The 16,993-nt window shown below is 39.9% G+C and overlaps 6 protein-coding genes across 8 annotated transcripts; 3 read left to right on the forward strand and 3 right to left on the reverse strand.

Moving 5' to 3' along the window:
• Nucleotides 1–12: 12 nt before the first annotated feature.
• LOC125575141 (receptor-like protein 1) lies at nt 13–4,928 on the reverse strand. The gene is made up of 9 exons (XM_013860750.3): nt 4,500–4,928; nt 4,063–4,218; nt 3,909–3,980; nt 3,754–3,828; nt 3,607–3,678; nt 3,461–3,535; nt 3,319–3,393; nt 3,029–3,097; nt 13–2,760 (listed from the first exon to the last, which is right to left on the reverse strand). The coding sequence occupies exons 1-9, from the start codon at nt 4,918–4,920 to the stop codon at nt 557–559; spliced, it is 3,219 nt and encodes a 1,072-aa protein (XP_013716204.2). The 5' UTR covers nt 4,921–4,928; the 3' UTR covers nt 13–556.
• Nucleotides 4,929–5,191: 263 nt separating this feature from the next.
• On the reverse strand, nt 5,192–6,576 carry LOC125578622 (proliferating cell nuclear antigen-like). Its single transcript, XM_048741912.1, has 4 exons — nt 6,188–6,576; nt 5,948–6,100; nt 5,675–5,772; nt 5,192–5,586 (listed from the first exon to the last, which is right to left on the reverse strand). The coding sequence occupies exons 1-4, from the start codon at nt 6,504–6,506 to the stop codon at nt 5,365–5,367; spliced, it is 792 nt and encodes a 263-aa protein (XP_048597869.1). The 5' UTR covers nt 6,507–6,576; the 3' UTR covers nt 5,192–5,364.
• A 371-nt stretch (nt 6,577–6,947) lies between these two features.
• On the forward strand, nt 6,948–8,337 carry LOC125578621 (leucine-rich repeat extensin-like protein 3). The gene has a single exon (XM_048741911.1). It carries the CDS (start codon nt 7,032–7,034, stop codon nt 8,070–8,072), a length of 1,041 nt encoding a protein of 346 aa, XP_048597868.1. The 5' UTR covers nt 6,948–7,031; the 3' UTR covers nt 8,073–8,337.
• A 631-nt stretch (nt 8,338–8,968) lies between these two features.
• LOC106420146 (josephin-like protein) lies at nt 8,969–9,995 on the forward strand. Its single transcript, XM_013860988.3, has one exon. The coding sequence runs from the start codon at nt 9,452–9,454 to the stop codon at nt 9,845–9,847; it is 396 nt and encodes a 131-aa protein (XP_013716442.1). The 5' UTR covers nt 8,969–9,451; the 3' UTR covers nt 9,848–9,995.
• A 493-nt stretch (nt 9,996–10,488) lies between these two features.
• Nucleotides 10,489–13,167, forward strand: LOC125578624 (GDP-mannose transporter GONST2-like). 3 transcript variants are annotated; one of them, XM_048741916.1, is made up of 10 exons: nt 10,489–11,020; nt 11,093–11,224; nt 11,295–11,487; nt 11,559–11,698; nt 11,789–11,918; nt 11,995–12,093; nt 12,173–12,327; nt 12,426–12,536; nt 12,643–12,740; nt 12,840–13,167. In XM_048741916.1, exons 2-10 carry the CDS (start codon nt 11,112–11,114, stop codon nt 12,881–12,883), a joined length of 1,083 nt encoding a protein of 360 aa, XP_048597873.1. In that variant the 5' UTR covers nt 10,489–11,020; nt 11,093–11,111; the 3' UTR covers nt 12,884–13,167. The 3 variants fall into 3 exon arrangements, with proteins under 3 accessions (XP_048597873.1, XP_048597871.1, XP_048597872.1); XM_048741914.1 differs by having other exon boundaries at nt 10,496–11,020; nt 12,426–12,542; XM_048741915.1 differs by having other exon boundaries at nt 10,496–11,020; nt 11,099–11,224; nt 12,426–12,542.
• A 69-nt stretch (nt 13,168–13,236) lies between these two features.
• LOC125578623 lies at nt 13,237–16,246 on the reverse strand. Its single transcript, XM_048741913.1, has 3 exons — nt 15,229–16,246; nt 14,599–15,021; nt 13,237–13,663 (listed from the first exon to the last, which is right to left on the reverse strand). Exons 1-3 carry the CDS (start codon nt 16,050–16,052, stop codon nt 13,414–13,416), a joined length of 1,497 nt encoding a protein of 498 aa, XP_048597870.1. The 5' UTR covers nt 16,053–16,246; the 3' UTR covers nt 13,237–13,413.
• Nucleotides 16,247–16,993: the final 747 nt, after the last annotated feature.

Here is a 16,993-nt window from a genome sequence, read left to right on the forward strand (position 1 = left end):
TGACTTAATAAAAATAAATATCAGCGTACAGGTTCAAGGGTCCACTCTAGGTTCTTTTCATAACATGACAACTCGAAACCAGAATTATAATTGGACCAACTTGGACGGATTCAATTTTGTTTCCATTAGCCAAAAAAATTCTTCAAATCTACCTCCATAAGCCTACTTGAGTTCACATCATATGTAACTGTGCTGCGAAGCTTACCTTCAAGGTTAAGCAAAAGCAATTGAAAAAAGAGAAGTATATTGATTTATTAGAACTGTTTGACAGGAAATATATCATGTATACAGTATATATATGATATAGAATACAATGATCAATCTAAGGAGAATTCTAAATCTTTCATTCATCTATGCACGCATGACAAGTGAGGTAGAAATTTGTAAAACTAATACCATTAATATAAGTTTGGCCGGACTTTGATACATGACAATCATATGATAATCAGATTGTCCATATTCAAACATAATACAACACAAATAACACCAAACATGACAGCTTTTATACAAAGAGTAGTGTATATGGTAACAGTGTACCTTGGGCTGACCCACGGAATCATTTGCAGATGAATCCATCCATGAAGCGTTGAAGATGATGAACCAAGAGATCAACACGATAAAACCATTCACGGGACCAGCGTGAGTCTATGCACAGAAACGCAAACAAAGCCAATGACGTGGAGATGTACACTGCACCACAAGTCCAATAAAACCACACCATATCCATCACACCATCACCCACTTCCTCTTCTTCTTCCTCGTTGTCCCTCTTTGATTCACTTGGCTCTGTGACTCTCTTCAGGTTACAACTTCTATTAGTAGGAAGTCCACAGAGAAGAGGATTACCTCTATAACTCGTTACATCAAAGGTTACAAGATGGCCTTTAAAAGGAATTTCACCAGAAAAATTGTTAAACGACACATCAAAGTATCCCAAGCTGTTGAGATCAGCTAGCAAAGGAGGAATGCTTCCACTCAGCTTATTATTAGACACATCAAGACTCTCTAACCCCTTCAGCTTCGAAATGCTATCTGGTATGGATCCCCTGAGGCGGTTACTCGACAAATTCAGTGATCTGATATTCTGAAGATCACCAATCTCATCTGGAATTGAACCTGACAGCTCGTTGCTCGACAAATCCAAACCATGCATATACCGAAGAATATCACCTTGATATGCCTCGTATCTTCTTTTAGTTAAAAAATCCACTATGGTTGCAGGCTTAGCTTGATAACCATTCCTGACACTATCATCCAAGTTAAGATGTGATGCGTACTGACAGTTTCGCAAAAATGTAATGTATGAGAGGTCAAAAACTGCAACGAGTGACGTGACACGCTCATAACCTTCAGCACCAAAAGACATGTTAGCGAAACATGATGGTATAACGCCTTTGAATCTGTTGTGAGATAAGTCTAGAAGACCAACTTCACTGAGTTGACATATCTTCTCAGAGATGTGAGTTTGAAAGCTATTGTTCCGTAGGAGAAGAACACGTAGCTTAGATGCCTCGTCCACAGTGTTCAGTACTATTCCAGAAAAATTGTTGTTCCGCAAATCAAGCACCTCTAATGCTGCAGCGTTGAATATATTTCCCGGAACTGAGCCTGTGAACTCATTGTTTTGTAGTCTCAGTTCTCTTAGAGATGGAAAATTCACGTTCTTTGGTATTGGACCAGAGAAGCTGTTGTGTGAGATGTCCATAACCTCAAGCCAACGGCTCTGTAGTTGAAACAGGAAAGGACCTTTTAGCTGGTTTCCACTCATGTATAGGTAGGCAAGGCTTGACATTCTACCGATCCAAAAGGGAAGCATGCCTGAAAGCATGTTATCTGATATATCCAAAAGAGTTAGCTTCTTTGACTTCAACAAACCCATTTCAAGACTCCCAGTAAAGCTGTTGCCATCAAGATAAAGCCCAACTAAACCGGTTAGATTTGCATGGTTTGGAAATATTCCCCCCTGTAATTGGTTGTTGGAGAGCTTTAGAACTTTCAGAGAGTAGCATCCAACTAGAAACGGTTTAGGTAGCTGCCCATGTAGACCGTTAGAAGACATGTCCAAGACTTGTAGACTCTTCATCTCGCCAATGGAAGAAGGAATGGTTCCTTGGAAGTGATTTGAAGAAAAGTTCATGTATCTCAGCTTTGGAAATACAATCCCTATGTCTTCTTGAACTGAACCAAAGATCATATTACTCGAGATATCGAGAACTTGCAAGCCATGAACAAGCGTAGGTAGTTGAAGCTTTGTGAATGAGTTCCCGCTTAGTAAAATAGTCTGGAGATGTGTGTTGTTCTTCAAAAGCCAAGCCGGGAATGTTCCTGTCAGATTGTTATAAGAGAGATCAACGAAACACAAGTCATGCTGCTGCAGGAGAAAGCCGAGCATGTTGCTGCCGAGACTGCAGTTGGATAGATGCAAGATCTTCAACTGGAACGATGCAGCCCAAGAACTCTCGGTTTGGACTTGGATCGTACTGACTGTTGATGATAATTTGAAAACGGTGATTCTTGTTTGATTGGCCAGTGAGTTGAGGAGGAACGAACCATTGAAGTTATTATTGAGAAGAGACAAGTACTCGAGTTCTGATGGCAAACCAAACACGAAGGAAGAGAGGTTTCCGTTCAATTGGTTGTTTGACAGATCAAGAGTTCGGAGATGGGTTAAGTTAGCCAGACAATAAGGAAGATTTGTTAAAGCATTGCTGCTCAAATCTAGCTCTCTGAGGTTCATTAGTCTGCATATCCCTGAATAGCCTGAAATTATCAAATAATCATCAAACCATCAATAAAAGGAGAGTAGATAACAATAACGAGCAAGTAGACATGGAACTCATTTGATTATCTTATGATCTCACAACATATCTATTTAGAAACTCTGTTAGGAAGGTGTGGCTCTTCTGCTTTTTTTTTTCTTTTTTTTCTTTTTTTTTGATCAAATGTGTGGCTCTTCTGTTAAAGATCAAGCAGTCCATAAGATAATGAAAGATAGGCCAGAAGAGATCAAATGATTGTAATATTTCACCTTCGGGGGTCAAAGATAATCGGTTCCTTTTGAGATCCAATACTTGCAAAGATGTAGGAATCACTAGACCTGCAGTTGGAAGAACATACGGAAGCAAAAGTAAATAAAGATTTGAATGCTCCACTTCTATCAAGATCGAGGCAACCAAGAAAACCCTCACTTCTACTCTTACAAGTGACATGAATTAAAAAGATTCCTCTAACGTCTATGCAATATTTCACTAGACAGGTTAGAACAATTGTGGTGTTTATCTTAGAGGGAGAAAGTTTATATTTCTATACATATCTTACCTAGGCCACCATCCAAATTTGTGAACTGATTGTCACTGAGATCCAGTTCTTGCAACTTTTTCAAATCTTTCAGTGCTGCATGCGTAAAAGAGACATTCTTAAGCTGTAAGTATCTTCCTGCAAGAACAGTTTACACACTTACCATGAGTAGATAGCGTGTGGTTGAATCTATTGCCTCGTAATTTCAAGACTGCTAACTCTTGGAGATTTTCTAAACCTGGAAAGAAAACACAAGCTATAATTAGACAGCAGACATAAATGGATCAAAATGACAATCTCTCGCTCTACCTTTTAATTGTGAAAAATCTGAAAACAGATTGTAAGTAAGATCTAGTGTTTTCAGTTTCCCCTTGCTATACCCTGCAGCAACAAACACAAGTGACGTCATAAGTCAGCAGATAAATGATTTTAAAGAGTTGGTAGTTAGCCACTCACTGTGACTAGCCTCAGAGTCGTTGACACCATTAAAACTAAGATCCACCACTTCTAATTCTCTAAAACTGGCTAAACCTGCGTCTCAAAGTCTCTTTTAGTTCTTGTTTCGTTTTGGAAGACAAAACTAAATTAGGTTTTGTTTAACATTTGTTTACCTTGACCAGACAAGAAGCTGAAACTGTTGTCCTTCAAGTTTAAAACTTTCAAGCTTGTCATGTTTGCAAGTCCTGCCACACACCAAACACAAAAAGCCATCAAGATCATCTCCCATTTACTTATACAAAGTTTTCTTTAGAGGAAATGCATAACCTTGAGGAGGGAAGACACCTTCCATATAATTAGACTCAAGATACAGAGTCCTAAGCGATGTAGCAGCACTCAGAAAAGGAACAACACTGTTGTCGAACATATTGTGGGAGAAATCTATGGTGATGAGCTTCTCTAGTCTCCCAAAGCTCTTATAACCTGGAAACATAAATACAGAGAAACTAAAATTCTCTTTCGAGCAAAACGTCGAACACCTTATGTGCATTACATACTCTTTCGAGCATAAACCACTAGTTGATTATTTGGTTAAACCGGTTTAAGACTTAACCGTTTTCCTAATTAATGGTTGATTGCAAGTGGGAAAATAAGAAATTTCAGTTATAAGGACGTTAAAACCGGTTTAAGCCTTAACCGTTATTTCTAATTATTGGTTTACTGACGTTAGAAAAATTAAGAAATTTCGGTTATCATGACGTTACCATGGACGTGATCAGACAAACCGGTGAACCAGTTCCAAGAAAGGTTAAGGCTTTGGAGTTGAGTGAAACTATGGAGCAAAGTCAGGTTTAAAGACCGAGTTTCCGACTCAAACGCGACCGGTATAAGTCGACCCAGTGAGAGATCAACCACGTGGCCGCCAATAGCGTCACTACACTTAACTCTCTCCCAAATGCAACAGTCACCATTACGAGTCCATGACTTTAGAATACTGTCCTCTTCTCCTGCGTCAAGTAGATTCTTGAGATAAGACTTGAGTTGCAACAGACCCATCCGTTCAGTTTCAAGACAGCCTACAGTTCCTTTCATTTGGAACTGAAGCATCATTGTCATTGTTATGAAAACCAAAGCTATCTGCTTCTTCTCTTTAACCCACCACCATCTTCTCTCGTTTGTTCTCATTATTTAAACTTTTTTCTATATGGTTTAGTTAGAAACTGAGGATTGTGTTCCAACAAGAGTTAAATAGCTTCGTAGAGTTGTAAGATGTGAATGTGAACATGACTACACAAGTCAACGGAAAATTGAACCCAACTTTGACTTTTATATGTACCTCCCACTATGAGAATAGACCCGTGAGGGCATATCCATCACCTATTAGCTATAAGCCTCTGTGGGGGCCTTTGCTACACTCTGACATTTGTATCCACGTTTGCCTTTTATAGATGAGTCGTTAAGAATTTCAAACAGCACTAACTTTACCAAACATAACATTTTAGAACATAACAAGTCAAACAAAACAACTGATTCTAGAGGGAAATTAAACGGGAAAACATCATAATCGTCATGACTGAATCTTTTTGACATTTTAGTATGAATAGAAGAAGCTCTGGATACAAAAGGGTCTTAAGCCTTCTCTTCTTCATCTTCTTCAATCTTAGGAGCCAAGTAGTAACGAATGTAACCCATCTCAGCCACCTTATACTCCACCACAACTGGCAGCTCAGACGATAAGCTGATCGTCACCGTGTCCGACAAAGGAGTTGCCTTTGTGAAGGAGTTCATGTACCTCAGGGCAAACGAGAGTGACACCGGCTCGTTCATCTCAATCACAATCGCATCTTCCGGCTGACAATATACAAAAAAAAATCTCAGCCAAGTTGCTCCAATCAAAATCAGCCATAAATGATTGCTAGACATAGATAGACAGACATACCTTGTCAACAGTTGTGTTCTGTCTCAACACAATGTTCGCTGTCCCAATGTCACCAGCAGTAGAGAACTTAACCCCTTCTTTAGTCACAGATATCACAACTGAAAAACAATTACCATTAATCAGTCTCTCTCTATAGACCAACGTTCAAAAAAACATCCCTAAGCAACCATTAAGCATTTTATATGAGATTATTAAATAGTCAGGAGTCTAGTCAGATTATTTAAATGACTAATTGATATATAGAGCACTAACAGAAACAAATGAGAGTGTTACCAGTGTCACCGATGGTACTGAGATCTTTGCAAATCCTAGAGAACTCATTAGACGGCATCCTCACGATCGAATGATACTCAGCATCAGGTATACCCAAATGCTCACTGTCTATATCCATCAGCTTCATCTCAAAATCTGCAATCTTGTCTTGCTCTGTAAAAATAAAATAAAACCACAGTTAAAAAAAAACCATCTCGTTTTTTTTTCACTGGCAGAGGTTAAAAAAACGCAAAAACTTACTGGGACTCTCGAACATGAAGGTGACGGTGTCGCCGCCGTCATCGGCTTTGATGGTGATGATGTCATCGTTTCCGGCGCATTTTAGCATCTTGGACATGTTACCGAGGTTCATCCCCATGGAGAGGTTACGGTCGCAGCGGTAGTGCTCGAAGCCCTCGGATCTGAGCAGGAGGGAGACGAGCGCCACGTGGCTGGAGTCCATGGCTTGGAGGGAGAAGCCGGTGGTGGAGCAGTCGAAGTTAGCGTCGTTGACGAGATCCTTGATCGATTCTAGCACCTTCTTCAAAAGAGAGCCTTGAACGAGACGTAGCTCCAACATTTTCGGATTAATCAGAGAGCTTTAGAATTCGAATCGATTGTCTAGGGTTTTGGGGAAGAAGAGTGATGATGAAGCTGGGTTGTTTCGATTTTATAAGCTTTTTTATTTTCTGGCGGGATTTTGCAATTTTATGACATTTTCTTCCCGCCAATGCGCCAGTGGGAGGGGGTTTCTGTTATTGTAAAAGGTAAGAGGTTTGATTTGTAATTATTAAAAAGATAAATTTTGCACGATTGGTGAAAGTTTCGGGTTTTTCTTGCAAATATTCCAATGGCTCATGGCGGGAGTCGATCTCCCTCCTTTTACAGATTGGCGCCTCTTTATTAAGCCCAACCCATAACGATAAGCATCTGTTTGGACACAAGGATATTAGTACCCCTTTCGCGTCATAAACAAATCTACGAAAGAGTTTTAAAAGCCTCTCTTCCGGTCAGCGGGTTTTGAAGAAAGAATAAGTTCAAAACTTTGAGCTAAACGATAGAGCTAAAGCTAACACCACCGTATCACCTCAAAACGCAGCGTATAATGGCTTCCTCGTCTGAGCCACTTGAACTAATCGTCACCGTCCTCTCAGCCAAGCACCTGAAGAACGTCAACTGGCGTAACGGAGACCTGAAACCCTACGTGGTTCTGTACCTCGACTCGGATCACCGCCTCTCCACTCGCTCCGATGATTCGACTAAACCGGTGTGGAACGAGCGGATCACTCTTCCTCTCACCAGATCCGTCCACGAATCGGTCCTCAACGTCGAGATTTTTCATTCCAATTCGTCGGATCTGGCGAAAGCACTCGTCGGATCGGTTAGGTTTCCGTTGGTTCGATTAGTTGACTACGAGGGGGCGTTTAACTCGCTCGAGCTGATCCGTCCCTCGGGTCGGACCCAAGGGAAGATTCGCTTGAAGCTCGAGATCAAGGAGCGGCCGATCCCACCTCAAAATTACTATTCTGCCCCTAATGGTTTACAGCCGATCCAAGCTCAAAATTTCTATTCTGCCCCTGAAGGAAACCGTTATTACTCCCCACCTCCAGCTCCGATCACCTCGCCGTCTCCTCAGCGCGATTACAGAGACTTCTCACCTTATCCATTCACTGATCACTACTATTCCAGATTCTACTACCCTCCCCCTCCTCCTCCGCCACGTTCTATGTACGATCGTGCCTCCAATTACAGCCTGCCGCGTGTCCCATCTGCTCCCGTTGATCACAATCCTCTTCCTCCTCGGTTTCCCAACTACCCTCCACCGCCGCCGTCAGCTCCCGTTGATGCCTTTCCGGTGAGCGAGGCTCCACAGCGCAGTGAGCCATCAGCTCCCGTAGATGCATTTCCGGCGAACGAGTACAAGCCAGAGGCTCCACCTGTGGGGTCGAGATTCTCCAGTTATGGAGTGCCAAGTGGCCCATCGGCGCCGGTGGATTACTCTCCTTACGATCACAGGCAGTTGCAGAAGACGATGGGTGGGTTGAGCTTGGAGGAAGAGAGAGCTGTTGCGGCGGAGAGGTCTGAGAGCGAGTTTGGAGCTGGGCCGAGCAACAGCTACTGCCGTGACTATCGCCGTGAATGTTAGGAGAGGAGCTGAAAAAAAGCTTTGGAGTTTCATAAGTGTGTGATGTTATAAGTCTTTGTTATCATCGTAGTTACCCTCCATGTTGTGTGCTTATAGATCACCAAGTAATGGGTGATGGAAAGTTATTAACCTTTGAGGATATGATATGTCTATATGTATTCGGTTTCTCTTATGTGTCTGAAGAACAGTTTAGAAGGTTGGCACCCTTTCCGTGCCTTTGTAAATGTTTCAAAAACATCTTCAGTATCTTATCTTCTTTCAGCTTCTTTCTTGAATCAGGCTATTGTGCTCTTAGGGTTAACGTTCTAATGTGAATCTCTGTTCGTTTACTGTTTGAACCATGCTCAGATTAGGTGTGGTAGTATGCTCTGTCTCAGACATGAACCGTCATACGTCTTGCAGGGAATACTTTTGCAGGTTGGTTCAAGACTAAAGCAGAATAATCATGTGGATCCAATCCTTGTTTGGTGATTCCAGTGTGTGAGTTTTACTTCCTTGTCCTTTCTTCTGTACATAATGAATGTCTGGAATATCTCTCTTGTGAATTGTAATATTGGAACCAATGTTCTCCTTGAATCAAATAATAATTCATTGGGGATATGGTTGGTGTTAAATCTATCCTGCTAGCAGTTTTGCTTTATATTCTTTTCCCTATTGGCATTTTTGAAGCCTGTCATATATGTCAGTCAATCGCATGCCATTAGCATCTAATCACTTGACTTTATACCGCAGAAACTATTGTTCTGATCCCTATGGAATGTTCTCACATGTAATTAAATGCATCTTATATGCTTTCCCATATTCTTGTGCCTGCTGCCCACCACTAACTTGTTTTTTTCTCTCTTTTTTGCTAGCCGCAGACTCGTGAAAGGAACCTGCCATCCATAAAGGTACGTTTGTATTTGGCCCCTCCTGGAGTCAAAAAATAACTTTTTCAGATTGTTTTGGTGCACACATGAGTGAATATCAAAGAATAATGATACCAAATGGTTGCTTCACAAGAAATAACCTTTTTCTTCACTTAAACAAAGGGTTATTCCCTATGTGGACCGTAAAGAAAGAATGAAAAAATTAAACTAAACCTAGTCTTCTCTTTTTGCTATTGCGCATAGCTCTCTTTAGAAAATTTGTAGATCCACTTTAACTACAGTTCTTTGTATTATAGGATCGGAAAGTTACACTCTTAGAAATTATTTATGTGTTTATGACTCGAGTGCTTATCATGGCCTAAGCGTAATGATGTTATGAATACATCTAATCGTGTCTTTTCACCTCTTTGCCTGAACTATTAGCACTATTTTTTTCAGCTTCATGCCCTTATATCTCTCTCAGTATCCTCATATTTTTTTCCCTGTAAACCTCTCTCACTCTCTCTTGTTATGTCAGCTACTGGAACAAAACGAATCAATACAGAGACTACACCGGTTCAGAGAGATGCCTCGGCTAAGCAGACCGCAACCAAGGGACCTTATGGTGGTAAGAACCCCGGATGCACAACGAGCTGCGGATTGAGGTTACCAAGGAAAACAGAGGCCTCAGCAGCAAGATGGATTAAGCATCTTGGCTGTAAATTTGCAAAAGGTTTGCGTCTAGTGGTGATGAGGAAGAAGAGAGAGTCTCCAGCGTCCAAGGTTTCTTCTTCTTCCTCCTCAGGGAGATCTCAGCCGTCAATCATGCCAATAAGCAATGACAGTCATAGATCAGAGGCTATAGAAGACTGCATAGAGTTCATCAACTCATCATCCTCCTTCACCAGATCAAACTCTACTTCTTAGCAAGTTCCATCTCTCCCGAATCCGTTGTCACCGTTGTTCATTGTCTATATCTATTTGCTTATTTATGAGAATCACATGTAATTGTCTACGTCTGTATGTGACTTTCTGTTGATGGAGTAAAGTATATATGTGATCAGTTATCATCGTCCTCTTGCTCTTTCTCTCACTCTGTCTAGAAATGTTCAACCTTTGCTGTTCAAGTGTTCATAAACATAAGAACCACAGAATATTTATTATATGCAATAACTATATTTAAATGTCATCATGTAACATGATTTAATCTACTAAAGGTAAACTAAAAATAGCTTATCCAAACAATTGTATCCACCTTCAGTGAATGGTACACCAACACCTGAACCATTCAATGTGTGTTAACAATTTGATTAGCCTAAAATGACTAATCTCTTTATACTGATGTTTCACCTAATTCTAGCATATCTTTTGTTAGATAATGATTGCATCTTATAGGCCGCGTTCAATTTGCTATAAAATACTATGCTTTTGCTGGTCTACTAAAAGCTGAAACTCCCACTAATCGTAAATAAACATCAATCTGCTGATGTTTTTGGTCCACTAATATTCCTGTATGTATGCAAATCGTATATCGATCAAAATCAAATAAAGTATTAACCCGAGGGGACCAAATCAAATAAAAAGTGATGACAAAGCCCAAATGTTTAAGCAAATCACAGAGGCCACCAAGCCCATGTTTAAAAAACACTTCTCGCCCACAGCCACCGGCAATCTTCCCGCCATGGATTCCCGGCGTAGCCTCAAACCTAAGTTTTCAAACACATATCTTCTTCCCCTTCATGGCTCTGATCTTGAAATATAATTAAAAAGAAGCTGGAGATTTCAAAATGGACGGTTACTCTCTCTCTCTCTACCTCGGTGTTCTCGCTCCTCCCACGTTCCTCCTCGCCTCTTACGCGTTGCGTGTTTCCTAAAAAGGCCAGTTCGCCACCTTCGTCGCCGCTTCGTCCTCTTCACACAAAGCGGCGACGATCTGATTCCCACTACTCGATCGTACAGATTCGAATCGAATCTACGCTCCGTGTTTCCCGCGATTATCGAGCTGATATAAAGTGTAATCATCTTCCTTATTCGCATCACTCGCATCTTCGATTCCGCGAATTGAGGGGGGGAGAGAACGAATCTGCGATTCTTCTCAAGGTAATCATCAGCTTCCATGTCTCTCTCTCTCTACTATCTTGCGCGTTGCGTGAATACGTAAATCTCAATTAGCTGCAGGAGCTTTGAAGATATGACTGATGTGGAACGTGAAGCGATTGTTAACGATGAATCAGAGCCGAATCGATTCAGTGATAATGCTAGTAAAAGCCTTGTCTGTCAACTTCATAGTGGCTTTAGTGAAAGGTAACAGTAATGCTTAGGCTGAATGGTGTTAAGGAAAATTGAATAGAACTTTATTGGTTTCTCGCTGCAGGTTTCTCAGATGGAGACGGAGGTATCTTCCCGTTGGTGGAGGTACCAGACGTGGCCACGGTTCAGTGAAGCTTTCGGGACCTCTTGTTTCTGGAGCAGCTTACTGTGTCTCTTCCTGCAGCATGATAATTATGAATAAGATTGTTCTCTCCAGCTATAATTTCAACGCAGGAGTCTCTTTGATGTTGTATCAAGTAAGAGATACTGATCCATGAGCTTGATATCCTTACCTTTATGATGATTTGACGAAAGTTGGTGTTATCAGAACTTGATCAGCTGTTTGGTGGTAGCTCTACTAAAACTCTCTGGAGTGGTTTCAGTGGAAAGATTTAACTGGAAGTTGATAAGAGTGTGGATGCCTGTTAATGTTATCTTTGTGGGCATGCTCATCTCAGGAATGTACAGGTAAGGTTTCAACATTTGTCAGGAGCCTAGACTAATTGGTGAAAATTTAATTTTAAAGACTTATTTTGTAACATTACGTTTCTGTTCCAGTTTGAAATACATAAACGTTGCTATGGTGACTATACTGAAGAATGCAACGAATATTATTACAGCGATAGGGGAGTTATACATGTTCCGAAAAAGGCAGAATAACAAGGTTTGGGCTGCAATGTTCATGATGGTAAGTTAAAATCTCACATCTGTAGCAACCCTGTTTGATGTCAAAAGTGATAACAAACTAAGAGTCTGCAATATAGATCATCTCTGCAATTAGCGGAGGCATCACGGATCTTACATTCAACGCGGTAGGGTACACGTGGCAGACTGCCAACTGCGTTCTAACTGCAAGTTATTCAGTAAGTTCACCCTTATGAAACAAGTAACAAGATTCACACACACTCTATAATGATGATCTTGTTCAACTCTATGTCACAGCTTACTCTGCGCCGAGTCATGGAGAAAGCAAAACAGTCCACAAAGTCTGGGTCCCTTAATGAGGTGTCAATGGTGCTGCTGAATAATCTCTTGTCACTGCCTTTTGGCATAATCCTTATCATCTTACTGGGTGAATGGAGATACGTAATAAGCACGTAAGAACAATTAAAATAGACCTACACTTGTCCAGAAATTTAGTATCTTGTCTTTTTTTTTAAACCCTTACATTTGTTGGTGTTTTACACTTTGGCAGGGATGTGACACAAGATGCAATGTTTTGGGTAGCCGCAACAGCAAGTGGCTTCCTTGGTCTGGCCATCAGCTTCACTTCGATGTGGTTCTTGCATCAAACCGGACCCACAACGTACAGGTATCTCTCTTTTTGGACTACAGAAAGAAACATTGCCTTATAATCTTTCATTTGTAAGTGGGTTATAACGGTATGATGTTCTTTCTATAATGTTGGCCAGTCTGGTGGGTTCATTAAACAAGGTTCCGATATCATTATCTGGTCTTGTACTCTTTGATGTCCCTCTCAGTCTCCCAAATTTGTTCAGCATACTTTTTGGTGAGTAAAACTGTTCTGCTCCACTTATATGCTCTCTTTTTCTATGGTGAGTTAAGGTAGGAAAGATTCAATTGGTGTATGTTGATTTTGATTTTGCAGGTTTATTTGCTGGTGTTGTCTTTGCCAGAGCCAAAATGTCATAACCGTGTTTCCAAGCCAAAGTACAACTCGTTGCAGAGGCTGAAGACAATTTTTTCTATAAAAAAAACACAGAAGAGAAAGGCTTCTCGATCTGTAGCTAATAGTTCCAACTTTGGATACATTTTTCTTATACAAGGTAGAAACATGGAGGTTCTATCGATTTTCAGTTTTGAGAGCTTACTTTAACGTATCAACCATAAATTGTACATGGATAATGGATAAGTAATCCATACATTCGACTTGAATGGTTGTTGAGGACTCTTTAGTATATTTAAGCTTTCTGATCCGTTTACCTCAAAAGATTTTGGGTTTGTTCTGATGTGACTACTGCACTCCAAATTTGTTAAAACACTAATAAACAAATTATAGCCTCAGTGCGTAAACTGGTGAGAAACTGACAGGCGCATGGTTGTCCAGATAAAAGGACATGTCCGTGACGATATGGATTAATCCAAGGAGATTTGCCACATGACATGAGTTTTGTAAAAAGAAACACACTTTACATTTAGACAATTTTTTATGCCTCTTTCTATTAGGTTGTGTTCTGTTGAAGTGGAGCATCTAGAGGGAAACACGTCTCATCACCACCGGTGTTCCAAAGGAAATGTGCGTAGTTAGCAGAGTAAAATGAGTTGGTTGGATCAGCAGAGATTGCTTCCAAGAACGTTTCCTCTGCTCTCCCTATATCGTTCCTAGCTTTCCACAGAAACGTCGCGTATTTATTCAGCGCCTCCGCGTCTGTTGGCTCTGCTTTTGCCGCTCTCTTGAAATACTTTTCCGCTCTGTATTCAGACCCAAACAACAATAAGAGGCCACGTTAGAATGTGACAAAGATCTAGCACAGGTGTGGTTTTGTTACATTAGGGTAGTGAGATAAGAATCTATATAAAAGGGTAAGTGAGAAGGTTATAAGTGAATTGGGTTCTGGTTATAGAACGTGACAGGTGCATCAAATCAAAGTTGTCGGCAATGAAAACGCTATTGAATTATGGGTCATGGGTAAAATGTACTTTCTGATGACCTTTTTCATCAAAATATCTTTGGGTTTTAAATAGTATTGAACTATTTGTTATGCACATTTTAGCGATTAGTGCCTAGGAACACTTAATGTGACACCGATGTAATCAACAACTTGTCAGAGCAAAAACTTATTAACAAATCAGTTTTTACTTTGTAGTATTTTGATTCTTGGAGGAGAAGTAATTATCAGAACTTCACCATATCTCCACTATCATGCCAAGTTTTTTAAAATCTTTTATTTGTTGGGAACCCTGAACCCTAAAAGACAAAATCTTTGGGAAATAACACAAGTGACATTATTTTATTTTATTCTGAAAATGGAGATGTGGAATTTTCTATCTACTAGTTGTCTTCTTTCTCTTAAGTGGTAAGAGATAACTGGTTCACTCATTTTAAGCCTATCCGATTGGTTCTTATAGTGATTTGATTATGACAATTTGTTAGCTAACACCTTATATATCTCCTTAACCCCCTACACATATCTATCATTCCATGACTTCTTTTTTTTTGAACTATTACTCCATGACATTTACTTGTGACTATAAGGATCGACTTTGCAACATGTAAAACGCAAGATTTGCATGCAAGAGTCTAAACCAAATCTACACACTCTAATCATGATCTAAACAAAGAACAAAATCAATACAATATTTTAAATCACGCTATCATTATAATACGATGGTTAAATGTTAATTACCTGTCGTAGTCATGAATGATTAGGTAGAGAAACTGAGCGTAATTAGCGAGAAGGAGAACGTTATGAGGCTGCTGAGACAACCCCGTTTGGTAGAGAAGCTCCGTCTTGAAGTAATCCATTGACTCTTCAGCTTCTACTCGTGCCTCCACCGGAGACACCATCTGCTTCATCGTCTCGTGATCCAACGTTTCCATTTTCTCCGACTCCTCCAAGATCGAGTTCCACTGTTTAATCTCTTCTTGTCCCGACGCAGATACGTCTGAATCCGAAGTTGAAAACTGAGATAACATTCTGAACTTGTCAGACCCATCGCCGTCTGTTCCGCTTTGTGCCGGCCGGATGTTGTTCCCACCGCTGCCGCCGTCGGTGGGAGAAGAAACAGAGAATGTCTTGATCACTGAGGAGTCGAACTTCTCATGGGACCTAAGGCAAAAAAAAAAATTAAAGTCTCTAAACTAATATTTCATTAAAAGTTTCTGATAAATGTTTTTTTCAAAAAATTATAAGTATATCTATAAATAAATTTGTGACAAAATAAAAATATTTTCGAATAAATAAAAAATTTCACCCCTTTTCTTATTTTTATAATGTAAAAATAAATATATTTTTTGAAGAAAATCGGACTCTCACTTATTAAAAAATAAGAGGTTTTGAGTGGTTGCACTGTATGTCCCCTTATCTAAGCCGGCATTGGTCTCCGTCGTGTCGAAACTCAAAGATACGGCAGCTAAGGCGGAGTTTGTGCCGATAGAGTAAACCGTGAAGTTGGCTAAGAGGATCATAACAGAGACCATCAACGTAGGAGTGGTAGAGAAAACTTGTTGGAACAACCAAACGAACGATGCATGCATCTCTTTCCTCACGCGAAGGAGGACACCTTGGAGATCTTCGAAGAGAAGAAGCTCTCTCATGTGTAATGTGAAGCTCTGGAGTTCACGGATCATGAACACCATAGAAGAGAAGGCTCTCTTCACAGCTGATGATTCACCGACTTGTTTGATAACTTCTTCCTCCATCTTTAGCTTTCTCTTTATAATCCGAAGCGAGAGAGGAAGTTCGACACTGTTTGCTTTCCTCTCGATGGTTGACATTTGGACCGTCTCATGCCAAGGTGGTTTCATTGTGTCCATTATACTGAAGTCATGACTTCCAAAGATGTCGTTGTCCTCTTCGTTGGAGACTTGGAACTTGAGAGAAAGCTCTTGCATCTTTTTTGAAAACTCCTCCTCTGAGAAGGGGTCGACGCTTGTGCTAAAAGCTCTGCGAAGCAAGTGAGTTTTGGTGTGTCTCGATGATTCCCAGAGCTCACAGGACAGAGAGCGTCCGTTGTTGCCGATGCTACGTCGTTTTGAAAGAGATGAAACGGTGGAGGAAGATAGGGTTTGAGAAAGGGAAGAGGAGTGATGAGCTACACATTGATGCAAAGTTGAGGTTGTAGCTATTTTCATTCCCATTTTGGAAAAAAAATATCTTCAGAATATTTACCTTGTCGATTATATAGTTTAGCAATAACAAAAACAAAAGTGGAGAAAAAAAGAGCAGAAGCTGGAGGCTACTTTCTTCTTCCTCACGCACTCTATCAATGTGTTTTGTTGGAAGGAAACAAATAAAAACTCGAGAGAGAGAGAGAGAGATAACCCTGAAGTGGAGCTCGAGGCAGATGATTCAGTTTAGAAGGCGAGCTGCTCTTTTTATACAATAGCCAACAAGATTTATTTATTTTTTGTTCACTTAATACTTTCACTTAGCCAACAAGATTTATCAAACTATGAAAAAATATATATTTTTCTAAAAATAGCATGTGAAATAGTTTACGTAGAATAGTCAACGAAATATCGCAGAGGAGCAACGGAGAAACCGGTAACAAATAAATTAGGTTTAATCCCAACTTTTAAAGATTAAAAAAAAAATCAACTAGGAGAAATACTCTTTAGATTTTACTAAATCATGTTTTATGACAAAATTAGCACACAATTTTTTTTTTTATATAAAAAATAACATTAATTCAAAGTAAATATATATTTTGTTTTATATTTGAGTTTGAGATTAGTGATTATGATTTAAATTTTAGATTAAAAGGGTAAATTGGGATTATAGTATAGAATTTAGAGTGAGTCTTTACATCACACTATCCTGTGGTATACATGTGTTATAAATCACTGCTTAGTTGTTTCTAATAGTAGAAAATGAAATAAGTTTACGTGATGGTTCTTGATACGATGCTATGGCCAAAATGTTCACACATCGTTGAAAGGGAGACCTAGAGAGTAGAGAGAGACTGGCAGAAGCATCGACTCGGCAAAAGCCACTCTCATTTCTCTTATCTAAGATATCTTTTGTACATATGAGAATTACACTCAACCTTTTTAGAAACATAAATGCATGTACATACACT

This window comes from Brassica napus, chromosome A9 (assembly GCF_020379485.1).
Source record: "Brassica napus cultivar Da-Ae chromosome A9, Da-Ae, whole genome shotgun sequence".
Taxonomy (NCBI): domain Eukaryota; kingdom Viridiplantae; phylum Streptophyta; class Magnoliopsida; order Brassicales; family Brassicaceae; genus Brassica; species Brassica napus.